Source organism: Cygnus olor, chromosome 17 (assembly GCF_009769625.2).
Source record: "Cygnus olor isolate bCygOlo1 chromosome 17, bCygOlo1.pri.v2, whole genome shotgun sequence".
NCBI lineage: Eukaryota > Metazoa > Chordata > Aves > Anseriformes > Anatidae > Cygnus > Cygnus olor.
In genome coordinates this window covers 7,469,113-7,497,035 of record NC_049185.1, presented here as the reverse complement: position 1 = coordinate 7,497,035, position 27,923 = coordinate 7,469,113, and the positions used below count along the sequence as shown (strand labels likewise).

At 42.0% G+C, this 27,923-nt stretch overlaps 1 protein-coding gene across 3 annotated transcripts in view; it reads right to left on the bottom strand.

The window, feature by feature from the left end:
- ZDHHC8 (zinc finger DHHC-type palmitoyltransferase 8) overlaps nucleotides 1-27,923 on the bottom strand; it is a 112,750-nt gene that overhangs the window by 31,211 nt on the left and 53,616 nt on the right. The window contains exon 1 of one of the 3 annotated variants that reach the window (XM_040576738.1): nucleotides 12,407-12,428. The exons of the other annotated variants lie outside the window; for them this stretch is intronic. Within the exon in view, the coding sequence (XP_040432672.1) occupies nucleotides 12,407-12,411 (5 nt within the window). The 5' untranslated portion in view covers nucleotides 12,412-12,428. Of the gene's footprint in view, nucleotides 1-12,406; nucleotides 12,429-27,923 lie in introns of those variants that run through there. 3 annotated transcript variants of the gene reach the window in all.

Here is a 27,923-nt window from a genome sequence, read left to right as displayed (position 1 = left end):
ATAAAGAGCAGAACATGGAGCAGGAGCCTACAACCCTTCTCTTTCTAACAGAAAGATGGTAAAATCTGCTTGTGCAGGGGGACAGAGAAGACATGGGAACATCAAGAGTACAGACAGGCACCCAAACGTTGGATACTTACTCAAATCTAATGAGAAGACCCCAAGGATTGCCCGCTTGACTGCTCAACTGCACCTAATAACTGATCTGAGATTCCCACACATCCTTCCCCTCGGACTCAAACAGATGGCTGGTATGCAAGAAAACAATCTCCTCACAAATCACAATCCATGGGTTTATAACATGGAAAATGAAGCACCTCTTAACTTGAATCACCTTCTTACACCGTTAGGGTGGCTACAAGAGTAATATCAACCAGCTGATTCTGTGCATCCAAGTAGAAGCAGCCCAGTGAAGTAGAGACTAATTAGATACGAGGGGCCAACAAGCAAACATAATTTGTCTAAGCGCTGGCACTAATATCACTGAAAACTTTCAAACTGTGTCCTTAACTCTGCAGCAGCCTGTCCTTGTTTGATACCTCTCCAGGAGCTTCTAGCCAAACCCTGACTGCTACAACTACACACCGATTTGTGTCCTGTGAAATCTGTGTAAGGGATTGCCATGCTGTGTAAGGAATCATCACCACATCTGACCAAGGATGTTCTAACATCTCTGATATCCAGCAACCCTGGGAGCTGGACCAAGCATCCCGGGCTGCCTACAAGTTGCCCTTCCCTGAAAGGGCCCACGGGTCTGGCTGGCTGCAACGGCACATCGTGGGTACAGAGAGGCGAAAGTCCCCCCAGCGCTTAACCCAGCACTGGACCACATGGACCATAAACATAAGGGCAATCAACTGACTCATTCCAAATACCCAAATTTTAGAAGAATTCAGAACAAGATGTGAGTACAGTGCCTTAGGGCCCACTCCACCCATGTATGTAGGACAGAGAAGGTGCAAGACAGCACCCTGAGGGGTGACCGCCGGAGCTCAGGCGTGCAGAGCCCCGTCTGCAACACAGGGCGCAGAACAGACGAGCTTTCAGCCTTTAGCAGTGGAAATCTAACACATTCCTCACACAGCCCACTCTGGGAGGGATTTTTCCATTTATGTGCTCCCTTCTACCCTGAAATCACAGAAAAGTACCTTTGTGGAATAGTAACAGAAGAAAAAAAACACCTCTCATTTTCCATTTTTGTTCACTGCCTAAGATAGCTGGGAGATTATTGTACAGCTAAAAATATTTTCCAAGGTGCTAAGTCATCAGTAGGTTTAGAAAGGCATCGCTGGAGCCTGTCAGGGGAGGATGGATCTGAGTGTCATAAGCAACATGAAAGAGAACGGCAGGTCCTGGGAAAACAGCAGAAGGCTCGGGATATCAGGATAGCCAGGTCATTTGCTCAGTTCTGCCACTTGAGATTTCGATAAATCATCTAATTTCTGCACTGCGTCTTACTCATTGGCAAGACTGCAGCTAATATATTGTTGCCATAGCACTACACCCTCACTGTGACTACAGCAGTTGTACTGATAGAAAGTGGTATTAAAGTAAAGGATAACAACTCCAAATGTTACATAAAAATGGGAAGAGGAGAAGTAAATACTGGAGAATGTACCACTGAAAAACAGAGACTGATGAGAGCCGAGTGCCACATGGAGCAGCTCATGCTGGTAATGAGTGGGAGATACAAAAATATCCACCCTGGGTTGCCAGATACAGTTATCCATCACAAGGGGCCAAAAAAAAAGAGAAAAGAGCATAAAAACCCCCATGAATTTCATGAGACCATTCCTTATGAAATATAGGTGAACACTAGCGCCAGAGGTTCAAATCCATCACCTGCTTAACTGTGTTTAATTATTCATAAGAAATGTGCTGGGCTGAAATTCACTCAGGTTTAACAAAAGCTGATGGGGTTTCAGTGAACTTTCCATTACACCCTGGACTCAGTCCAAAGGCTAGTGGTTCATGTCTGGCAAAGTATAGATCAGAAGAGCTAAATCAATTAAAAAGTCAACTTGAGATATAATAGTCCTTGGTGAAAAGTCTTATCTGGGCTATACATCATCCCCGAAGTAAAACATACTCTCCCCTTTTCACAAAGCTGCTTTACAGCTCTGGAGCACGTGGCCTTCCTCCCTTTTTAAGCAGTCCCCAAATATCCGAGAAAAGACGCTGTTGTCACGTGAACTGATGTGGGAGAAACATGGAATAGGAGTGACAATACCAATAACCGAACGAGATGACCATGGGGATAACTGTACCCATCAACATCCTTGAGTTCAGAAGCCATCCGCTCATCCCAGGCCTATTGCACAGGCACAGACCGACCCTGCAGCCACTGGGTAAGACATATTCTTATGAGCTACACATCCAACATGACTTTACAAGTGCCCAGTGAGCAGTCAGGCCTGCGTTGTGCTGGATCCAACACGCGTGCTCTGCAGCCATGCTCACCAGACACCTGGTACAGCCCCCCCAAAAGCAGCCGACAGGCTTCTGCTGGGAGCTGCATTCAGCTGCTCAGCGCAGCAGTGCTCGGGCAGGCAGTGGCTGGGCCGATTCACAAAACCAGATCAAAACAGCAAATCCTTCTTCACACACTGATCTGAAATTTGCATCATTGTGAGTGAATTAAGGACCTACCTGGAGCTGGTTAGCAGTTACTGACATAGTGAAAGCCCAGGGCAGAGTTTTTGTTTTGATGTACTTGTAAAGTAATACACTTACAACAGCATAAGCATCGCTTGAAATGCCCAGCTTTTTATTTACACCTCAAATTGAAGTTACCCATTGAGCACTGATTCTAGGGGATGTATAGGCTAGATTTCAGAGTACACAATAGCACTTTTATATTAAGAGAAGGCTAATGTTCACATCAAAATGCGACAGTAGGTCTTCGTGGCACTTCAAGCATCTATCGGGTTGCAAACAAAATCACCCTGAGCAGCCGTAAAGTCTCTGGTACATCATGGAAAGGAGCCAATTGCCAGTGCATGGGCAAATCAGAGTGGACTCCAAACATGGCTTACAGAGCAAGTGCACGGATTCAGAGACAAGCCCCCTTAACTCCTGGGTTGCTTTCTCAGCTCCACATTTGCAAAGCCTAAAATACCACACAAGCTGAAAGATGCAAGGATGACTGTAATAGAGGCTTCCCAGACACACACCAACCTTTTATCAGTACCATGCTGAGCAGCTGGAAACAACCCCTGCTTTTTCCAGCTACTAATGGAGACCTGAGTGTATGGGTGGCCTTTGGGTCACGGCAGAAGAGGACAGGGGGGAGTCACTGCAGAATCACCGCAGCAGGAGATGCACTGGTTGTCCTGTCACGCTGAAACGGTTTTAAATCCACTCGGTTAGAAACAGAAGGGACTGCTGCCCAGTAACATTCCTGGGCAGTTCTGTCTGGATATGGCTAGCCACCAGCATCTCTGTACTGCAACAGCTGAATGACTTCCAGCCCATTCCAAAATTCACATACGGGAATTATCAAGCCACAGAAACCTTGCTAAATGGGAAATTGGAGAATTACCTCCAGAAGATGCTGTATGAACCAATAACTCAGAACACAGCTGAGTCCTCAGTGCATGTGGCTGCACTGCCTGCAGGCTGTGCTCCCGTGTGCACCGTTTCCAGCAGCAACCATAGCCCAGCTGCCCAGCATGGTGTCCAGCAAGGTTGAAAGATGCTTTCTAATATCTGAAAGGGTCGCACATGCTATACAAGCTGAGTTTTTCTGAGTGTTTTCAAAGATGCTATGTGGAATGCAAACTTGTGTTTCTAATTTGTAAACAGCAGAATTATTAAAGTGACGCCACACATGCTATGGCAGTGCTAAAAAGAGCCAGGCCCTCATCCTGAGTGCACCCCAGCGTCATTTCTGTGAGTAATGAAGAACACAGTTTATTTGGGTTTTACACAACTAGTGACCCTCATGATCTTCCCGAACTCTCAGCAAACTGACACAACCTTTTGCAGGATAGATGAAATTGCACTTGTCAGATCCCTTGTTGCTGTAATGGAAAAAAGGCACAGGGTGGCTCCTCCCTGACTCAGAGTTGTTCTCTGGGGTTTTCCGCATTGCCTTTATTCTTGTCAACATGCATGAATCTACCAGCGATGCAGAAATCTAAAGTGGGCTGCAGAGTCAGTTCTTAAAGTAAGTTATCAGAACCTTAATTCCAACACATTTACGGGGACCCCAGCTAGAGGCAGAGGAGGACTTGTGCAGACTTTGCTCACAGCATTCCCTGCTCACGTACCGGGAGAACACATCCAGGACACATTCAGTGTTTGAATTCATGAGACTGGTGTAGTGGAAGCGAGGTACTTCATTATAAGTATGCTGTGATGAGAGAGTAACAGGTAGAGAAATATTAAGAGAGGAGAGGTGACATCAGGGAAAAGATACAGTATACATTACCCTTGTTGAAAAATTTATTTGACTTTTTAGATGTCCCTTTGTCATATGAGCTTCAGTAGAAAGAAATTAAATTTCACAAGAGCCATCATCCCTTTACAGCTAGTGGAGAAAATTATTTAACTCAAAGACAGCACCTATTAGATAAAAGCATGTGGCACTTAATTAACAATGAGCCAATATGCACAAGATATGTTTAATATAACTCTGTGGACTGTGTTATCACGTCCTCAGTGGATTAGCTGAGAATTGGGTAATGTAACATGCTTTTCAATACATGGGGAAAAGAAGAAAAGCAGGGGACACCAGCAGAGACAGCCCAGGTGTCTGAGCTTAATCCCAGACAGCCTGGGGGTCAGGATACCTTTTACTGGTTTGCATCAGAGGGCAAGTTGCCCCTGCACTGAGAAGAGCTGCAGAGCTGCAGGGGTAGCGATTCCTAGCAGGGAGTATTTTATAAGAGGACCTTCTCCCTCTGACACACATGCCAGACTCCAGAGAGCCCTGCCAGGGATGATGCATGGCCTCAGACAGAAGGGTGCAAAGGCCCGTCCAGCTGCAGGCAAGGTCTGACATCCCTGCTGCCTTCCAGGTGCTTGAGGAGGGAATGCGCCCTGGTATCCAGCCAGCCCTGACAAATCTGCCAGCTGCTCGTTGCAGTGCTGGGGCTGTCAGAGAGTCTTGTACGAACGAGGGGAAGGAAAATCCTGTGAGGCTGGTAATAGCAGTTACATTTCTTCCATGACTTGAGAGAGCTGTTCAGGAAATCTACAACTAATTAAGACCAGAGGTTCTTGCAGACTTGTCTGGATCATGTATTGCCTTTGAAATCTGGAAACAATACCTATCCATGGCCTGAACAACATGCTTCAGAGCTGCTCTGCAAGTTCTTTTATCTGTACAAGAGCTTGCTGGTGCAGGGAAGGAAGCCAGTCCTAGCCTGAGCTCTCGTTTGAGGATTTCTAGACACATGCAGCAAAATTACTGCAGGTATTGAAAGGTTCCCTACATGGACCAGAAAGATTAGGGACTTGATATTTTACAGAAGAGATGAACAGAACAAAGAGATAGATGTATCTCTACTGCAAACAGATACAGAAGATAGGGCAGACAGGGTAAACATTCTCCTACGTCAAGTATGGGAGCAAACATATAATAATAAAACAAAAGCCTCTCTTAGAATCTCATCTTTAATTTCCCTCTGGAATATCCTCCCAAAGGAGTTTTATGGCAACCTGAACTGGGAGCATGACAATTATGTATTTTATTCTCACGATGCTGAAAAAGAGTATTTGCATGGTTGGTATAAGGAGGCTTTAATATATGAAGATTTTAAGAAAAAAAAATCTAAATTTCTTTAGCTAAGAAGACAATAAAAATGAAATACAACCTTCATATTTTAGCCTATCAAAGAAACTTTACCCTTGGGGAGAACACCCCCCTGTGTCTACCTGCTTTAGGACGTTGTACCCCTTCCCAAGCCACCAGCTGGTGCCAGCCACCTTTCCAGCCAGGACATCAGAGGACTCATCAGTGACTCAGTCTGTTTTGGCAACAGCTTAATCCTGCGATCCACAGACCTCACCACTGGGGCCAAGGTAACAAAACAGAAGAGGACAAGTCATCTAGCTCAGCACCCGGCTATCCCAGCCCCCATGTGCACGACCTCACCCAGCCCCGCACCATCCTGACACTAAGCAATGTTTTATACACCTGGTCTTGGCTCTGCAGGACGGATGCCAGCAGGCAGCAGCAGGGCAGAACTGGGCTTCTCAAAGCCAGTTCACAGCCTATTTCTGCTGCAGGCTGGGACTCTTTCGGGGCACTAGGACACAGCTGAAAAATCCTCGTTCCTTCCAGCAGAGGGTAGCGGGACACACAAGCCAGCAAGCAAATGTGTAAGACTATTGAAAGCAAGAGATGCATGCAGTTCAAAACAAAACCAAGGGTTCAATATCAGTAATAAAACAAAACAACGTTGCTCAGCACACTGGAAATGTTACAAAATTAAATGCATTCTTCCATTTGCATTCACAAAATGAAGAAACATCAAACTTTAGCTTGTTCTCATTATATTCACCCTTCCCCTGTAACATCATCATCTTCATTTTACTTCCTAGTTTTGGGAAGGGAGACCTGCACACAGCAGCAGTGCCTGAACAGGCTTTTTCTGCACCTCTACATTAGAAATGTCTTCTCTTTCTCTATATGGTGCTGTTCCCCCTTCCTTGAGTCTCCCAAAAAATCACCAAATAACTTTCAGGCTCTATTTTATCTTTCCTCCGCCCCATCATCCTGTGGCGGATTAAAAGGCTGAGCAGCAAAATCCATGCCCTCGTGCAGCAGAAGAGCACGGTACTGCTGCTGCTGTACGCAGGAGACTCACAGCTGTCCCCACGCACTCTCAACAGAAACCACAAAAAGCCACTAAGGTAGAGGCACAGGCAGAGTCTCCTCAAGCTATTAAACAACTGTGCCCCCCCAGCTTACATTAAGTGTTTCCAATTTTAGCGGCACAAGCCGAGCCCAAATCCCAAGCCTCCCCTGCCTGCACAGCAACAACTGCACTGTCCCTGCTCGCCGCCTAACAGCTTTAGGGCTGCCTTCTGGTGGCAGCTTCTCCTGCAGGTAAAATCTTATTACAGCACCTACCATAAACAAAAATGCTTTTGGGGAGCAATAAAAAACTAAAATACATGGTGACCGTCATACTAACCGTCTTTTTTATTGAAACGATGAAACACAGCATCAACGTCTTAGGTTTAAATGTTTCTGTCAGCTTGGGCAAAATATAAAGGGAATCTTCCAATATTTGGTTTGGTGCACAGGTATTCAATTCAGGTTGACAGAAAACAAAATTATGTTGCTTAGAAAACATCCTGAGAGACAATATAATCTTAATTACAGAGACAGGGAAATGGGATTCAACCTGGTATACAGATTTGTGTCTTGCCAACGGATTCGGAAGTGCAACAAGGTGGGGATCGCAGTGGCAGCCGTGGAGGTGAAATAACGGCAGGGACACATCATTGCTTTAGTTGTGTATTATTTGCTCTACCCCAAAACCCACTGCTTTCCAAAGACAGAGGAGTAGCTTGCTCACATACTGCAGTGGACATTGGGTAGCTGCTCTGGCGTTTTTCATATTAATGTCTCAGCTTTCACTAACAGCCTGTGGTTTTGTGATTTGGGGGGATGTTGATTTGAAAGAACCACAAAATTATCAGAAAAGGTGTAATTATGCTGTGGACCTGCGACCTCATGCATTAAAAATCTTCCAAATCTCTTGCCATAATTCAGTAACATAAGCCAGGTTTACAATTACCTGATATGCGTTAACAAAGCTTAATACACTCCCGAGTCAAAATGGGGCAATTAGCAGCTCCTGTACCAAAATAGAAGACTATGAAAATGGCATATGTGTCACCATCTGCAAACAATATGCAACAGGCAAACCAATTCAGAAGGAAAAAAAAAAAAAGAGATTAAATTTATTCCTATTTCCAAGAATCAAAGTGAATATTCAGCTTCAGCATTATACTTTCCAGATTCCCAGCTGGGACCAGAATGAGAAGCGTCAAGCATCTTATGATTTAACCGTTGAAAAATTTCCAGGCCAAACTGTCAAGCAAGAGGTTTGGATACAGATCTGAACTATGGGATGTTTTGTCTGTGGAGTTCTTCTATCACTTCCAATAGCAATAGTTAGCATTTGTATGTGTACTTTTAAAATACCTTCTTGCTCCTGAACTTTGCTGAAGTTCATCCATTGGTTTCTTTGCCCTTGATTTAATTTAAAGAGTAGGATACATCATCTTGCTTTTCAGAAAGATATGAACATTTTCTTCTTGCTAAACAGCTAACACACTGGAATGGAAATAATTTACTGTTAGAGATTTTCTGAATGAACCCCTTATTCCTTCTCCTCTTCCTCCCTCCAGTATTTCCTGAGAATCGTATGCCACAAGCATTTTGGCTTACACCAGAAAATGTCTACAGCTCTGGGATACCTTAATTCCTTTTACATTCCTCTTCAACAGCAGACAGAGCCTACCATAATGGCCACGAGAAGCATGGAGCTGCAGATCGCAGAACAGCCACAGAGATATAAGCAAAGCTTGCAAGGGTAGAGCTGTGCTTTTATCTCCTTTGATTTGAAGAGGGGGGGAAAATGAGTATCCCAGTAGCTACAGTCCTTTCCTGAAGCTGTTTTACGAATTTATTACATAGCACAGCTTTCCTGTTCTCATATGTTACCGTAAAAATTTTTGTTAGGGATTTTTTTTCCTTTTTTTTTTTTTTTAACATGACTACTGGAAAATCCAAGCACAGAGATACACAATTCATATTCTCAAGAAAACTTATTAGAAAACTCATAACTTCTCCAAATGTTGTATACTGTACCTGACTCCAAAGGGCAACACAGTGAAAACGAACCATGTTTCTGGGATGCTATATCCCCAAAGTACCCTTTGGTAAATGAGAAAAGCAATTTATTTTTCAGACAAAAAAATAAAAATTCACGTGTCAATTCCAGTATGCACATTTGAATCGTACAAAAATATTTTTCACTCACTCAGTGGAGTAAAAAAAGTCTCTTTTTTATTTACCTGAGGAAGTAGAGTCTAGCAGTTATGAGTATGAGTAAGTGACCTGGGCAAGGGTTATGATTTTCACCAGTTTGCCTATCGATTCCACAATTCAGACATTTTAGACCCGGTGCACATCTCACCTTTCACATTAACTGCCCTCCCCCAGCAGTGTTGGGGAGTTTTGCTTTCAAAAGCATACAAAAGTATGTCAATAAAAATTAACTGGAAAGTGTTACAGCCTGTCTCAAGAGAAGTTCACCAACTAGGATAACACAGATTTACAGAAATGGCTAAAATCGGTTACTATTAACACCAGGCCAGTAATTCCTTGAATCAAGAGATTTACACTGCTGCAGGTCAGGCACAGACACGGATGCTGAGTGGGGACCATCCTCTTTCCTCATATTTTGCCATAGCAGCCCTCCCTGAGCTCTCACTTGTGCTGTTTATGCTTAATTTTCTGGCACACTTACAGGCTTGTTTCTGTAAGCTGCAGTTAGGAAAAGAGCCTTTTATACTGTTTGTTCCTCAGGCACAAGTGACACATGCATTTATCAGCTCTTCAACATTTACTGCTCAACATTAAACATGGTTATCAGCAGGGTTTTAATTCTTTTACAATACCTGATCGAGCAAGCAATTGACAAGTTAACAAGTCTGTTTACTTTTCATAGTGCTTACTTTGATTTTTGTAATTAAACAAAAGTTGTTTGGATTCTCCCTTTTCTCCCCAAACTGAGTGCTGCCCTTGCAGGCACTTTAACTCTGTATTTACTCTTCGAGGCATGAAGTGGGTTCATTTTCCCTCTTCTCCCTCCCCAAGGCTCAAGGCAGACCACAGTCCCTGGGACATCTGGAGGCTGTGGTTTAGAGAGGTCCCTTCCAGCCAAGAACAAAAACAATCATCTTCACTGAGTTAGAAGATACTTGAGACTTGTTAGTATTTCTGAGTTGCAAAACTCAGTGCTTGAAATGCTATACAGAAAATAGCCCTCCTTCAAAAGTTTATTAAAAAGAAAAGCAAAAGCTCCATGTTTCTTGTGTTAGCTGCACAAGATGAGAAAATGTATCTGCCCTGAGTCTGTAGTAACGGTTATGCAGCAGCTCCATTAGTAGTCCCTGCTTCTCTTGAATTCACATAACCGTGTCTTGAGTTTGTCAAGGTCTTAGAGAAAAGAAAAAAAAAAAAAAAAAGGAAAAAGGTTTGAGATAATGATATGGTTATGCTAAAGATACAGTGAGCACAGCCAGCAAGAAAATGTAAGTATCCTCATTCTGAACAGCAACAGATGTCAAGAGAGCAGAAGCCAGCCATAAATTGGAGTTTTAAAAAAATTATTCGCAATTTGTGCCAGCAGACAAGGAAAGGGTTAAAGTGATTCCAGAGCACTGTAACAGATCAAAAAAAAGCAAGAAGTCTGTCCAGAGAGAGTGCTCCCACCAGAGCCTCCCCGAACCTGGCTCCTTCCTCCCTGTAAAGGAGCACAAAGGGGCGAGGGGACAGCACAGCATCTGTGCAGTTAAACCATTTCAACAAAGCTGCACCCTTCTTAAAAGTCAGGCTGGGTGTGCACTTCTGGCCGAACGGCTGCCCTGGCAGGAGAGCGGAGGAGCAGGCAAGGAAGAACAGATCCGCTTTCTACCAGGCTCTTGTTTCCTACGTGTTCAACTCAACTCCAAGCGCTCGCCTTCACAAACACACAGGCGTTGAATCGTTCAAATTACATATAATCTTGTATTGCTCATTTACAACAGCACAGCCAGCGACAAAGAAAAGAACTTAAAGTGCTCGGCTCCCTTCAAACAGGAAGCAAGCCCGTGGTGACGGGCTAGAGGATTCGTGACTTGTTTTTCCTCCACCCCGTGCTGCACACATACCACGCTGCGTTCGGGAGAGCTCCAGCAAAAAAACTGCACACAGGCTCCGAGCTGTCGTCTGCAACACAGTGAAATAAATGTCCAGCTCCCCCTCCCCGAGTTAGGAGTACAGATCACAAAAGGCAGAGCCACTCTGAAACATCTCTCTTGCAAATTGCTGTAATTTCCCATCCATCTTCAGCTCAGTTGACTTCGCCGGGTCCACAGGGGCCGATTTACAGCATTCGTTTTGGATTAAGGGTTCCTAAACTGTGACTCAGGAGGCAGAGTAAACGATCTGCAGCTGTCTCGAAGAGCCCTGGTAAATGGTGAAAGTGCCAGTCCCATGTGGCCCTGCTGTGCTAGTGGGGCCTAGGCGAGCCTGAGCCCACCAGTTGTGACCTGATCTAAAAGTTTAGGAATCAGTGACTGAATCAAGTTCATTTGCAGACTGATAAAGATTTGTTCTAGACCCTCTGTTTGTTCAAGTATTTATTTATTTTTAAACTAGTGAAGTTGTAGGCTAAACAAACCAACAAACCATGTATTTTTTGTTAGTGAATTCTATTGCCTGTCAATTGCCTTTGTGTTGAAAGCTACTTCTAACACCACACCTTGCTTTGTGTGCAAACAATACTACAAACAGTTGCATCTGACTTGACATCTATTCTAACTGCAGCACGGCTGCACAAAAGTTGGCAAAGGCAAGGAGGCAAAATAAGAACTGCATCCCCTGGATCAGAAAGTGTTTTCAGAAGAGACACATTCATTTGCTCATTATTTCTCTGGCAACTTCTGAGTTTTGGAAATTTCTGAATTTTTCAATAGGCACAAAGTCTTTTTTCTAGTAAATAGAAAAGGCATGTTTTACATTTGTTTTTTATGGCAGCATTTTCTGTATATTCAGTGAAAGGCAAACAAAAGCACTGCAATAATGTGCTACTCTACCTTCCCCTCAATTTTCGGTTTCCATACTGTCACATTTTAGTTAATCAGTTATCACTGCTTATTTGTCTTTAGTGCTAAAAAAACTTTCCTGTATCCTGTGTACTGCTCGCAAGGGGAGGCAAGACTGTGACAGTCACCTTGAAATGTTTTGCTCCTCAAACATCTCCTTTCTGCGGAGACCAGATACAACCTTACAGGTGGATGCTGCCAGCTAGTATTGCATAATTAACTGCAGAAATTAGAAAAATTGCATTAGCGTAGCCAAGGCTAACACTAATCTACCACATCAGTGCAAATCTGCAATTCGCGTCCAGCAGGCTATTTAGCCAGTTCAATTAAATATTCTAATTTCAATCACTGAAGCGACTTTTCTAGTAAACTACTCTGCACCTTCTGCTCTGTGAAAGATTCTTCATGATCCACCCTAATTCTCCATCACCAGGTGGACTGTGCATTGAAACATCGTTGTTCAAACCAGTGCAAGCAGTTGTGCCTGCAGCGCTTGCTGTGAGATCCTGACAATGCATCAACTAAATAACCATAAAGAAATGCTGTCGGTATTGAAATCATTTAGTGTTACCTCATCTCTCACCAGCACAGCTCAGCGAGAAGACAGTGGTGTAACTGGAGATACTTGCTCAGCTTCCAGGTGCTCCCAGTTATTCTCTGTCTTAATGTGGCTGTAAATCCCACACCTCCAAAGCTTTTGCACCAATAGCTGCAACCCCCTTGTGCCAGGCTCCAGGTCTGCTTTGAATCTACGTTTAAGTAAAATTGCTTACAAGGTGGGCTTTGAAATGTGGGATTTTTTTCCTGCACGAGAGCATTCCTTCCTTCTGCACGAAGACGTGGCACGACCAGGACTGTAGCACCACACGCAGAGAACCAGCAAACCACCTGCCAGCACTGCCAAATTAAGCACCAGCTGGAGCCAGCCCTGCCCCTGGTCAAAAGGGAAGAAAGCAGCCTCTGATCTTTGCTTTCTAGAGAAGATGGCCAGTAGCACTGTCACCGACATTGCCCTGTACCAGATGGCCCCGTCTGCAGAGCAGCCCAAGGAAAGGAAGAAGCAGGACTTTTACAGCTTTTCCTACAACATCCAATTGAGTCAAGAGCTGAACTACTGATATCACTGCTCCATGGCAGCTGATAAATTCTGTTCAGAAACCAAGGAAGCATGTCAAACAAGGTTTGATTAGAGCTGCCTGGGGGCCTGGCAAGATGCAGGGAACTTATGGCACACACTTACATTGCTGATCAGAAGTCTTCTCCCAGCAGACGGTGGGATGGCGCGTGGGAACAGCCAGTGACATTTCAGGGAAAGCTCTCCAAAGGAATATTCTGTCGTTCAGTGTCTCCAGCTTTCATTACCATCCCCACCCATCATAACAACTTTTTTGGGCTCTTGGCTACCAAGAAGACTAAAGCTTCTTCATGTATATCCTGTAACTTCTCTTTGAACTTATTTCCTTCAATGGAGCTTTCCTTTAACTCCAAAAGGCTTTGCATACTATTGATGTGTCAGGAACACTCCCTGTACATAAAGAATTCACACACTATCGAACAGGAATCTTTTGAAATTGTTCACTTTTGACCAGAAAGAAAGCTCAGAAAGAAGCCCCCAATGGGGCATAAGTGGCAGTGATGGTAAAGTAGGAGGAGAGCACAGCGGCCATGGAAGAGAAAAAGAATTCAGTCGGATGCTGAAGTAGATGCTTGGAACATATGTCAAGGCCAGATCAAAACAGCCAATTGTTGCTGTTATCTACTTAATCTTGTCTTGTGTGGAAAAGGGAGTTAGGAAATTCTTTTCGGCCAACGCGACTGGCCAAGCCAACGTGACTGTCTAAGCCAATGCCCAAGGCAAATAATGCTCTAAACAATAAGGCATTTTAACTCTGCTATAAATACTAAGTTTGCAAAGACAGCTGTTTGCTTGCAGTTTCCTTCTGCAATCTCCATTCAACACTTTATATTCACGTAAATGCACAACCATACCTAATCCCCCCCACCAGGTTTTAGCTCCTTGAGAGAACAGGCAGGAGTTGAGGAATGGCTTAAAAATTTAATCCTTGAAACATGAAATTAGGCTGCTTCCTCAAGAGCTGCCATATGGTGTCTATTTAAAAAAGTGATACTCAATAGAGGCACCATAGTGCACGAGAACCACTCATGGATTTTACTTTTGAGTTACTGAAATCTTTCCACAAGAGCATCAGTCACGGGACAGTTTCTTTGCAGAAGGACCTTTAGCAGAGGCAAGTCTCAAGAGAAGCAGCTCCTGTAAAATGGGCATTGAAACCAACTGCAAATCAAGACAGCAATCTGAAACCTTTGTTTTCATGGGAATCCAGCCTTCACAAACTAGCACCAGCATCGGACTGTGCCATGCAACGGTCCTTGATGCTTTAGCAACTACATTATTCATAGAGTAGATTAACTGATTGTTGCTTGCCCTACCTATTGTCTGTGACAAACTGATAAAATGCAACTTTGGCTAAAAACAGCACACAAATCTGTGCCTTTAAGGTGAAGATATCAGTAAAACTATTCAAATCCACAAACAAATCTCAGTTTAAAGAAACGCTGCCCTGAGGGCACACTTATCTTCCTGTACATACAGTAAGGTTCTGTCATCTTCCTTTAGCAGCACTGACCTTAAAGAGCATAAAATTCATCGTTTACAATAGAGATGGTAGAAAGAGGGGAGTACATCTAAGTTTCAATATATTTAATAATCTTCTAAATAGAGGGCTCTGAAGGCTCTCATACCCTACTTTGCCAAGCAGGGACTTACCAGTTCTTGCACCCACACCAAACTCTGCTATACTTTCCACTCCCAGAATGACGATGAATGAACATGGTTCTTTGCTGACATTACAGGAGGAAACAGACTAAGCCTGCCTTTTTCTCCACCACCAGCTCTCCTACCTAAGATCAGATTTCCGCATAATGGCATAGCACACTGCGGATGCTCACGGGCTCACTGCTGCACATTGTGAGGACAAAAAAAGTTCTGAATCTAGCATCATCCTTCTGGAAAAAAAAAAAAGTCATTTACATGATTCAGTATAAACCACAACCTCTTGCAGTCATAGTGTTCAGTAGAATCAGTGCAAATCTTTAAGTTGATCTTAACTTACTGCCATCTCCTTTTGGAAGCTAACTTGCACATGGCCAGTCCAAGGCTAAAATAATCAGAATCTAACTTAACCACAGACCGCTAATGGATCGGATTTATAGCTTGAAAACTTGGGTACCTGACATGCTATTGAAACTGTTATTGTTTGAAACTTGTAAGAAACAAAGAATCTGAGCCCCACTGCAGCTCTTATACCCAGGTGCATCTTGCTTCCTCTTCACCAGGCACATGGCCCATTCATTGACAAGTGTGTTTTCCCAGTTTGGTTTCCTGGGAGTCTCTACTGGCTGCACATCAAGCCAAATGTTCATTTTTGCTATCAACATAGCCAGGGGGCTCAGCGATGCTAGCCAACCCTTGTTCAACTAGTGTTACTGTTTTACAACATGTCATGCTTTGTGATACTGAAAGGAAAAACCAATAAAAGGAAAAATTAATCTTGTGATTAAACACAACACTTTGGATTGCTGGCTGCTGACACTGGCACCACGCCACCCTCTCGGAGGACAGAATAGAACCTGTCTGCTGTCTTCAACAAAAGGATTTTTACAAAATAAGGGTCTCTTGCTATGAATGATCAAAATGAGCAGCTTGGCAAGGAGACCTGGCCAACCGTCAATTACAGCTTTGTTCTATCCCAACTTAAGGCTGATATTGTCCTGCTCCAGACTGAGATGATCATACAGAATTTCTGTTTGTACAGAATTTTTGCATGCCATGTAAGTTACAGCTAAATTCACAGCATATAGAATTTATAGCAAATTAATGAGAGAAGAAGAATATGAAAATTTGTTTTTTAAGATATTTGCATGAGTCAACTCTGAGTACAGATTGTTTTGAAATCTGAATCCTCAGGGTTTGCTAAGCACCTGCTCCCTCAAAAGCAGGCTTATGTGCCATTGAAAGATTTGTGCTGGCCCTCGGCGAAGGGATTAATTCCTTTTCCACTATGAATATTTGCATAGGATCCTGTGCTCGTTATGCCAAAGTCCTCTTTGATACTTGCACTCTAGCATAAAGTGTAGTTTCTATGATCAGGTATACAATGTTCATTCTTACAAATGGTGAATGCTATAGTTTAATTTAAACTCTGCTTAAAATGTTTCCCTCAGGAAAATTCAGATAGAGAAATATACCTAGCCAAAACAAGAAAACTCATAAGCATGGTCAAATCAGAACGCATTTCTAAATGACTTATCATCATCATGCACGTAGCCTGTTAAAGGCCAAAATCTCTGTATTTTGAGCAGGAGGATCTGGTCTCTGTTATTTGCAAATGGACCCCACCCCCAGATCATAATCTTCCCACACATTATTTAGTCAACAACATCTCATCGCTTTATACGTGAAGTATTTTCAAAGAGCTTAACAGCATAAGTACCAAATAGTATTTTGGAACAGGGAGGGCTATCATCCATGGCAAATCATGTGAATGACCAATGTAACTACCATCACCAACAAAACTATCAACAAGACCTACACATAAAACATGTAAATATGAAGAAATACAAACACAAAAGATGCCTCTAAATTCTTATTTCAGTTTCACTGCTGATGGTTTACCATCAGTTTTGGCAGCATCAAGGCCTCTCAGTAGATCAGTGATGAATGATGCTTCTTATAAAACAGCTTTCCAAAAACCCAGCTGTATATGGCTGTCTCCCAACAAATATGATGGTGTAGCTGATTCCCAGTAATAAATGGTAAAGATACTACTGCTTCTCAAAACAAATTCTATCCTTATGAAAAACTCTCCATTTGTATATGTTTTATTACTTCCAACCATTCCTAAACTACATCAAAAGAGACACCGGGAAGTCTCACTAAGAGACTATTGTGAATACAAATATTTTGATCAGAAGAAACCTTTGCCGAAACCTTTGATGATGGATAGCAGAATAGCAGTTTCTGAAATCAACAACTGAAGCTTAAAATGGTTGTGGCAGACAAACATGAAAGTGGTTCGGAGACATAAATCACGTAAGCTGAAGCAGAGCACGACGTGCTCGTTTATGTGCTTTCCTGCTGAAGTAATTGTAGGAAGCTGTTCTTCAGCTCACCAGGCAGGCAGAAATGGGTATTGATAGGAAGGGTGCGAGTGTTACCTAATGCGATGATGTTATAGAAGTGATGAATAACCCTAATGTTGATGCAGCCAGTGAGGAGATGCTGTCAGACCATTAAGCATATGCAGGTGATTTGTCAATGTTTAAAAACGTTGAATTTTCTACCCTCCACTTCCTGCCTCAGGCTCCTTGCACATACACGCATCCTCCAAAGCCATCTTTCATTACAGCACATTTTTCTCTTCTCTCCCTCTATTCACCTTAAAAATCCTCCAGGTTTCCAGGATGTTTTTCAGCTCAATCTCTCCTTTCTCGGAGAGGCTGGGTTTGTGCATGTACATTTATTAGAAGGTCTAGGTTAACGTACCGGACTGTGATTATCATGTTCTTTGTTCTTGGGAAATGCTTTGCTGCTGCAGTAACTGATTGCAGCCATCCTACATGTAGGCTTTTTTTTTTTCTTTTTCCTCTTGTAGATATAGACAATAAATATTGTTTATGCTTTTTTACAGAGCAGTAGATTGGTATTAGATTCAGTCTAAAGGCTATTTTATCGGATTAGTCTGATTAGCTTGGATTTCAGATCTGTTCCCCAACACATGAAAAATCTCTCTCCCGTTTAAGTTCTGGGAGAAAAAACAGTGACTTCTCAAATGTATCGTAACAGAGAAACAAAGCTCCCACTAAAAGCAAACCCAGAAGTGAGAGGCACTAAGGCTATGACAAATGGAAATAATAAAAGCACAAAGAAGCATCAGAAAGCTACTCCAGTAATACTCTTCTATGACCACTGTGCCGATGACTTTGCTAAGTAGAACTGCAAGTTCACATTGACATTTTTACTAATGTAAGCAATTCTGCTTGGGCCAGCAGGACTGTGAGTACGAGCAACCTGCCAGGGGTGTTTTCAGCTAAGAGTTCATGGTCTAATCCCACAGATACAGGCAAGAGGGTAATCAGAGCATTCTTCATGTTGTTCGTAGGGTGAGTGCTCTTCGAGTTAACCATGATGCTTGAACTGAAACATCTCACAGGAGACAAGAGGAACAGGCACAAAGATTATACTGTGGGAAAAGGATCTTTAAAAACACAATACAAAGAAAGCATTTTTCACACCTTGAGCAACTAAGATAATTTCTATTGAAAAAATCCACTCCTGCTGAAGGCTAACATCCTGCATACAGTGAACACAGACCTGAACAGGATCTCAACTCTGACACACAGAAGGGCAGATAACCCGTTTGTTCTCAAACAAAGCCAGCTTTGGACCTGCTATGGGGAGACACAGCAACCTCATTTTTGTCTCACGTGTTTGCTTTCCTGTAATTAATCAGCATCTCTGCGCTGCATCAATATTACTTTGCAAATGCTCCACAACATGGACTGTCTGGGCTTTAGGACAGTCGAGAAAACTCAAGTGGAAACTGTCCATATATGCTTGACACCTCATCTTCAGGCTGCTTGTCATGCCAGTATAAACAATGCAATGGCAGTTCCTCTGTGGAACAAATTCCTTATAAATATGGATTTACAAAACTGAAATGTCTAGGTAATAAAGACAGCTGAGAGATACAAACAGAATCGTATTTAAGACTGGTTGCAAAATACGGACAGAAAATAACATTTCAACATCCTTATAAATCTCAAATATGAGAAAAACGCATTTAAACAATACAGCAGAGAACAAAAGTAGCATTAAAGGACACGACTGCAAGTCACAGATACATAAACACAGTATTTTATTATTGCATTACATTTTCAGGTTGCATAAATAATTGTACACACATTCTGTGTCTACTAAGCCACTGTGACAACCGTGACCTTATTGTGGCAACAAAATGCCAAGAAATCCCCTGAGGTCTAGCAATATTTTCTGACACCACAATCCTGCAGCTATCTCCACAAGCAATTAAATGGAAATGCTGCACTGCTTCCTGCTACATCCCAGAGAGCTGTATCTGGCAATTCACTCTGCCTAAGAAAAGCAGTGAACGGGTATAACCTGTGACTGACAACTGCCACTCACCTCTAACTTACTTATTGCAGCTTTTTGAAGGGATCCAGACAGACCTACAAGAGAAATACTACACTGTATTCCTCTGAAGATGTTAAAAAATATATGTATATCTTCCAAACGAGTTCATCTTCCTGAAAAGGAAACCTATATTCTCCAAAGGAAAATAAAATTGTGGGGCTGTGGAAGATGCCAGATTGCTGTGTACTTTCTATGCCAGCCCTTCCTGCCACCCCCCCCACATACACAGAAACTGGGACACACTGCGCTGAGCATGGCAGCAGCCACCAGGGATATCCCAAAGGGGAAATACTCAGCTGAGTCCAGCCAAATGCCCAGTCTGTTGCTATCAACTACTTGCTTGGTAGGGAGGCTTGTGGCTGGCTAAAACATGCCAGCACTGGCATATAAAAAAGCCCTGGGAAGAGAGCAAAATAATGTGGATGATTCCCAGGGAGTAAAGGCCAAAAAAGGCAGTTAAATCTGACTGCCTTGGACTAAGTGTGCATAAGAATAATAAGTGAGAACAGAGAGAGCGGCTGAACATAGAAGAGAGTAGCAATGAAGAAGTACAGAGGACAAAGAGAAACTGAGGAAAACAGGAGTAAAGGAGGTGGCAGAAAGCGTTGCAAGAAAATTACATCTGTTTTCCACGGTGCTGTAGTAGTAACATACTGAAGACAGTAGGGGTATTTTTTGTTCCAGGACTCGCTTCAAGGAAGACAATTCTTCCACCTTCATTCCCTCTCTAATAAGTAAGAATCTTGCACGGTCAGTCCGCAGTAACAATTCCTGCCTCAGAAGGACTACTCAACACCAACTAAGCTTGTCCCTAGAATAAAGCAGCATGCTGAAGATGGATGGGAAGCTGTGGCATCACACTATATTGGTCACTGAACACTGTTAGGAAGAGCCCTAGCACATTCTTGAGCTCAAAGCTATCCCAGTAAACTTACTAGCATTTCTCTTTAGGGTTAGAGGTTATTCATACCAAGTAAAAAAAAAAAAAAAGAGTGGTTGCAAATTTTGGCTTGCCTTTTTGGGGGGAGGGTGTCTTGCCTAACTTTGTCTCTTTGCTTACTGAGAACTAGGTTAAACTCAAATATTTGACTGTTATGCTTGGTCATTCCTGAGCCAGAACACTGAGAGATGAAGCCTGTATTCTGCACCTGTGTGACAGCCTCTTTCTTGGGATGCTCTAATGACTACTGTGTCCAAAAAAGGACATGCTATGCAGGAATCTGACACACAGGAATTGACTTTAACTCATTATTCAGGATTCCGCCTGTTTTCATCATGTTTTTCTGCTACAAGCAAAATTACTTTCTGAAAGAATTAAATGATCAGGGCATCAAAAAAGCAGCGCCTCAAATTCCTGCCTAGAGGGCCTATGCTATAGCATTTGTAGACTCAATCAAAAGGTAAAGTTGGCTGACAGATAGCCAGCCTTTAAAATTTCATTTGCTCAGACTGTACCAGAAACATCCAGCACTAATACAATTCTCGCAAACATAGCAATCATTTGTTCTGCTTTACAAAGGTCACCAGACATCAGTTTAAATCTCCCAGTGAAGCCCATTTGCCAAATTCTGCTTTCAGTAGCAGAACCAAAGACTCACTTCAAAATGAGCTGGGCCTAATTTTTTGCAGCGAGCAGTCAGGAACATTATGTCTTTCTTATGCTCCACAATTTTAAATTGGTAGTGTATAATCCTGAAAACCAGGATTAAATTTAATATTTTTTAAATTCGCATGATCTCATTACAGGATCAGGACCTTGTTCTTTCGATGGACTATGCACAACCGTATGCTACATGTGCTCAGAGGCCCAGTGTGCGACAGCTACGCACATAACTTAGCTATTCTGCATGGAAGGGAGGCTTTGTATAGTTTTACTCAAAGACCCGTTTGATTTTAGTCAAAATCCAAACCAAAGCAGCAAATTCTTAACAGTGGAGTAGCCTCCTTCTTATTGACAACTCCCATTAAAACTGGTAGACTTTATTCTGGGGCACAAAAACGTTTTAGAAGAATCTCAAGCTGTTCTCCTTTACTATATCAAGGTACCAATTTGCTCTAACCTTGCAGTCAGATTTGCAAGGTAACAAACAGCAAGCTGATACCTTGTGTAATTCCACAAGTGCAGAGGTAAGTGGATTGTGTGTCTAGTTTATGCATGGACATTTCCAGCTTTCAAAGGGGAAAATATGATTTAAGTACAAGATCGACTGCCAAATTCCTCAAACAATTACAGATGTTTCTTACACGTCTGACCTAAGAGGACTGACTGCTGAAACCTAGACTTATCCAAACCACTACAATTTCCTCTACAAGCCATTTGTCTAACGTAAAAGGACAAGAGGAGATCTAGATTTATGGATCATGACACAAACTTATAAATCTTTGGTCTTGGTTTACGATTTAAAAAACACTTAAATATGGAGTTTGTCAGACAAAGTAACTTTTGGTCCTTTAATCATGTGTTCCAGTTTAATGGAGCAGAAGCAGCATTTATGTTTCCATGCCTTAACGTATGTTTGTTTTTGCTCAGTGCCAATGTCCACGGCAAGAAAGCACGTAACCAAACTTGCAGAATATTGAAAATGCAGCTGCTAACTGCAATGGGGAATAGCCAGATGAGGCACCTTTTCCTTCCAGCTTTAACACTTTTGAAGCCTGTAGAGCTCCCTGCACACCAAAAGGCGTTGCTGCTGGCACACTATTGCTTCTCCAACCTCACAAAGAGATTGCCTTGCATGGCAAGAACAGAACAGCTGACTACAACTCACCTGCCTGACACACACGGTCTGTAACGTGTATGTGTGTCCATCAGAACAGAGAATGTTTTTTTTTTTTTTTTTTTTTTCAAACAGGTTGTCTGGACAGGTGTGAAGCCATCCCAGAACTGCTCTGATGTTCAGTTTCTTACTCAAGATCAAATTGCCCCGAAATTACTGTTGCTTGACAACTACAAGATAAAGAACCTGCCCTCTGTTTCATATATAACCAGACTTTGACCTTTTCAGGTGACTGTTCTGAACACGTAGTTTTCAGTCTCTATCAAATAAAATTTTCAGCTATTAAAAAAAGTCAAAATGAAAACACCTCTTGCCAATTAAATTCCAGTAACTTAATCTTTGTGATGCTAATGGTGATAATGTTTTGGGCCTAAAATTTGGCAGGGCATTGCCACTGACATTTCTTCAGACCAAAACTTTTCATCATATATTATCCCAATTTTTTAAAATAGCTTTAGCTGGTTCAAAATGCTATTTTTTCAGTGAATGAGCTATTCAAAAACCCTAATCAGGGACCCATTTTGATAGGAGCTGTATAAACACAGCTGCTAGGAAGGGTCTAGGGCAGATTGTAGTGTAATGGTTTGAATTCTGCTTGGAGAAGAACCTCTCAGTGACAACTTGAACATGCCAGACATGCTTCCATGACCCCACAAAAAGCAATGCAATGTTGTTGGATTCAAAATAAAATGAATTTAATACTCAAATACAAAAAGCACAAGGTGGAAACAGAGCACCCATGATTTAAAAGTTATATATATTTGCACAAGAGCAATGCCACCTGAGTAAGAGAAGAAGAGCTGAGGAAAAAAAGACAGGTCTGAGGAAAAAGGAGTGAAAACAATCTGAGCCAGACACTGAACCCACGAGGCCAAAGAGGTCAGAGGCCAGTTCTGCTTTCCAGGGCATTGCTAGCCCAGGCCACTGAAGCAACTACAAAACCAGTAATGCTGAAGGGAGCCTTCCAGGATTTAGCAACTGCATGTGGAAAGCTCTTCAAATTGTATTCTGATTCATTTGGGTCATTTTCCTTCAAAACAAGTCACTGCTTGCGGGATCCAGGAGAAATCCAACGTGGAGGCAAAAACAGATGGGAAAATGCTTAACAACAAGCAGATTGTCTCGGGGCCAGGAGAAAGTAGTGGTGATTCAGAGATAAGGCACACAGGTGGAAAGTGCTGAGAGGACTGTTTCAGGCGGTTGCTTCCACAGGCTTCTCTGGATGCTGCAGAAAAAGATCAAATAATGGTTATACAGAGTTTTCAGTGGATTTTAGTAATGGCGGGGGAGGAGGCAGCAGGGGAAGATTGGTTGTTTATTTGCTCAACTCTAAAATAGCTTAGTTCCATCTACAGACAGTTATAATCCTAGCAATCATTTTGGTGTGTCAGAGAAACATGTATTTGAGATAGTTTGGCTTCAATTTATTCAGTATATATAACAGTGGCAAGGAGTTTTCAAAAGGGTTGGAGGTTGGCCTGATGGACGTTTAATCATTTTGGAAAGTGAAATGAATCCTCAAAATAGCGGGGCAAAGCAAAAATACACACTGAACTCTCCTTAGCCAGGGAAACAAAAGGATAAGTTGTCACATTTTACCCGTGCTATAAGGCGTTACATTAAAACAAAACAAAACAAAAAGGCCAAAACCACTGGAACACTGGAAAATTTCCTGCAAACTATGTCCATTTCAAATTGAAAGGGTTTCTAGGAAAAAAAACTTATTGGAATGGATGTGGAATTTGTTATAACTGAGTAGGTAGCTTACCTAGGTAGCTGGTAGCTGAATCCTTATTCCTAGGAGAGAAGAGGAAGATATCAGTGTTGTATTGTCAGACTGAAGCTGGGGGGTGCTGGAAAGAGAATTTGCAAAAAATAACTACTTACCCAACTCTGCTCCTTTCAGGTGAAGAAGGTCCCTGTATGTTTGATGATCTTCAAAAAAAAGAAAAAAAAAAAAAAGAAAAGGGGCATCTGCATCTCAGGTAGTAAGTACTGGTGTCACTCAGCTTGAACAATTGGTGTCGGCTGCTGCAATTGAAATTAGTTACGACAGAGCAAATCATCTTGGACAGCAGATGACTTGTATCCACTGCCAGTCCCTATACAAAAGATGGCAACATTCATTCAATAACCAGATCAGGTTGTTCAACTGACAGCTTTTCTTTGGGTATTTGTTTTTTTCCTTAAACTACCAGTTGTGTAACTGGACAATTTTGTACAGATTTTTTTTTTTTTTTTTAATTCCACAACAGATATATTCCATTAAAATTTGCAGTATTGTCTTGCCTTTCCCTGCTGGCAAGGCAACATATCATTCCATCATCTTTGGATCTTTTTTGCTTTCTTCTTTGTGGGAAAAAATAAAAAATAAAAATAAATAAATAAGTCTGGCCTTTCTAATAGATTGTACCTGTGAGAGATTTGCCCAAGCAGCAAGTTCACTCCCAGGGAATTTTTTTTTTTTTTTTTTTTTTTTTTTTTAAACCACACTCCTTAAGAATGATCTCTGGGATATACTGCCATGACTGTGGATGTTAGCATGTTGCTGACTGACATAATCATTCCATGAAATGGAGTCTGTAGTCTTGTTATGAGGATCCTTCTTGCTAGGATTGATCTTCATGTTAATTTTCTTTATGCAGAGATTGCAAATTTGGAGATGGAGATCAGAATAGCTGAGGAGAACACCAGGGGGTCAAACTAAGCACAGGGGACAGGCCACTTGGTAGGGTAACTAGGGATCCCTGTATTTTGCAGTAGTATGTGACGGGTACATCATGCATTGCATTAAAAAATAAGACAAAAGCCACAAACTGTATATTGCATTCAGATCTGGCAAGTTAAAGTGGGCTACAAAGTCCAAATCTGTTAGGAAGAAGCTAATAACCTATGTTTGACATATGTTTGTTCTTACACAGCCTCTCTTCATAACTCTACTCTGGTATTTGTATGGTTCACTTTCTGAATTTGGTTTTGCAAGGTACTAACAGACCTGACAGAGGATATCTTATTTCTATCAAAAGAGTTATCCAGAGTCAACTGACAAGACACTGAGAAAAGTTCATTCCAGGCATTAACGCTGACTTCAGAAAAGTCTGAACAGTTTATTTTGCAGCTTTGCTAAGGAACTATCGATGGACTTCTGATGCCTTAGCACATCTCTTTCGCTGCCATGTAGCTGATAGCACTCTGGACCTTTAAGCAAAAAAAATGTTTAAACCGCAGCAGTAAGTGTGAACCAATAAATTATTTTTGGTGGCCTTATAGGATTGCTTACACATCAACTAAACATCTATAATTACTGATAAATTCTTATCAGAGGTTGAACTTAATTAAGATTTCAGTTGATTATCCAAAGCCTTGGAGACTTCTTAACTTTGCGCAATGTGTTTATTACATCTACCGACATGAATCGGTTTTCTTGATCCTATTTCACATAATTAAATCCCTCTAGGACAGGTGTTGAGTTTGTCAGCAGTGTTTGATTCACAGTTGTAGAAGCTGAAGATTTTGTTTTCCCCAATGCAGCTAAGTACAGACCTAAGACCAAGTATCTCTATTTGCTGTGACAATGGACGTTTGTCCTTTCTGTATCATTTTTCTCACTTGAAGAGCCTTTGCGTGCATTCTCCATCTCTCCTAAAATTAAGCTGCTACCTAACTTAACAGACAACAGCATGAGCAAAATTCAAGCCAGAAGCTTAGACATGATGAGGCTGCCTTGCTAACAGCATTTTTCAGACGCATAATGAAGATGTTCCAGGCTCCACCACTGACAACATGTTAAAAGCATGGAAGCTTTCCTGACTCTCAGGCACTGATGTAGCATACCCAAAAGTATTAGGGCTATCTGGGTCTTTAATATAAGACATCCTAAACAGAAAAGATGAGACCAAGTGGCCGGAGTCAAGGGCCTTTCCATGTTCATAAACAGGACAGAGTCCAGTTTGATTCTTTAAAGAACTGACCTAAGGTGTTAACTAAAAGATTAAGTTACACTTGCTTTAACCCATCTAATTGTGTATTACAATTATAGTTGAGACACAAACTGTGACAAGTTTTGATTTTTTCCTTCATTTAACTTCTCTTGCCAAATTTGAATTAAAATACAGTTTAAGAAGCATTAATTTTTTTTTTTCCATAGCAGCAGATTAAAAAAATAAATGTAGATCGACTCATATTCCTTCAAACAATGTGAGGCTGGAGCTTAAAAACTTTTTCTGATGTACACCTTGTGACTGATTTTGCATTTTAATCCTTAACAACAAAGTTAATACTTGTTTTGGCGCAGTAAATGTTCTCTTCCAAATTAAGGAGAAGAAAATGGTTGCTTCTAAGACAGCTGCTTTTGTCAGTAATCAGAATTTCCCCATGAAAACTAAAGGACAGCTCTTGAATGAATGAACTCTTCCATCAGGACTCCAGCAATAACCAGAGGTGAACAACACAAAGTAACAAGACTCATAAAATCTCAGTTTTGCAAGGCATCCCTGTTCCCATTTTCCATGAACAACTTTTTTACTATCCTGCCTCACATACAGAGAAAGAGAGCACTGAGGATTCATTATAAAAATACTTATCTAATACGAAGGTAATAGGCATAAATCTAGCTTGAAATTGTTGTAGGCTAGCTCTCACAGCTGGGATTTATGTTTCAATGTTGAAAGACCTTGGTTCAAACCCACAAACTCTTTTGGGGTCATTGCACAAGTGCTTTACATTTTCAAAGACAAAGATAAGATTAGGTCCAATGGTCTGTTCTGGCCTTAATAAATAACAATACTAAAAATTTATGAATCATTCTCCCCTTCCTGAGTCAAAGCTTCCCAGAACCATTCCAAATCTCCCTCCTCCAGTCTTATTCTAAAAGAACCCCTGACAAAGTGAAATGAGGAATCTCAGTGCTTGTTTGCAAGAAGTTTTCCCTCCCACACAGCAAGTGTTTTTCCACCCTTGGAAAAATACTGTTTTCCTTCCCTAAATGGGGCACCGCATCAAATAAATATCCTTCCATCTGAATAGGCAGAGGCATGAATTCCTCTTGTTTCTGAGGAGGAGGGCAGCCTCCTGGCATGATAACAGAGCCTGAGACAGCAGGTAGAGACTGTTGTCTATTCACAGCTAATGATTACTGCAGGTATTTAGTGACACATGTGCTGGAGCTCTGCAGCACTCTGCAAGGTAATTGTGCAGACCCATTCCCTATTAAGTATGTTCCACACAAGCGCACACAGTCGATCTCCCAGGAAACCTTGTTCTGCTTCATTTCTGATAGCATCTGAAACTCTTAATGGAGTATTTGACCCAGCCTTAATGTAATCAGATAAATCAGGTGAAAATGTAGAAAATGGTTACCAGAAACTTATTAACTTCAGCCTTTTCTCTGGCAGAAGACTAGGCAGAAACAAAAATAAGATTTAGTAAGACTGAAGATGTCAGGGAAAATCATCCACAAGGGACGGGAGAGGAACTGGAATCATAAAGGCAAACACATGGTAGACAATCAGAAAATCCTCTGCTGAGTTCCAACTCCTAAATTAACAGTGTATTCTGACGCATGTTGGGAAGAGACAGCACTGAGACAATCTGCTTGTTCCCTTTATGAGACAGAAACAATCTCTCACCCTTGCTCAACCTTTTAATGATAACCACCCGAGGAGTCACTTTGGTCCATCACACTGAGTCAGGATGCCAGCCCAGCTGGGTTGCACATGGCACATCCTTCCCCACCACTGATTTCTCTGTTCTCTGCCCCAAAAGTCAGTCCACAACATTAGAGTTCACTGCTGAGCTCTTCCAGGGTTTGCAGTGGATTCATAATATGCATTATAATATGCATTGTAGTACTTCTGAAAACACCTGCAGGACTTAGTGGCCAGCTGTATGTTGGAAGCGGATAGGAGAAGGGTATTAGTCTATTCAACAGGACAGAAGCCATCAATTTGAAGACAGCTAGCTGAATTATTGGAGAAAACAGAACAACGCCAGCACTTGGCAGGTATCCATCACACACGAAGGTGAATGCTGCCCCACACAGGACCACTCACTAGGGGATGCCCTCATGATGACCTGGA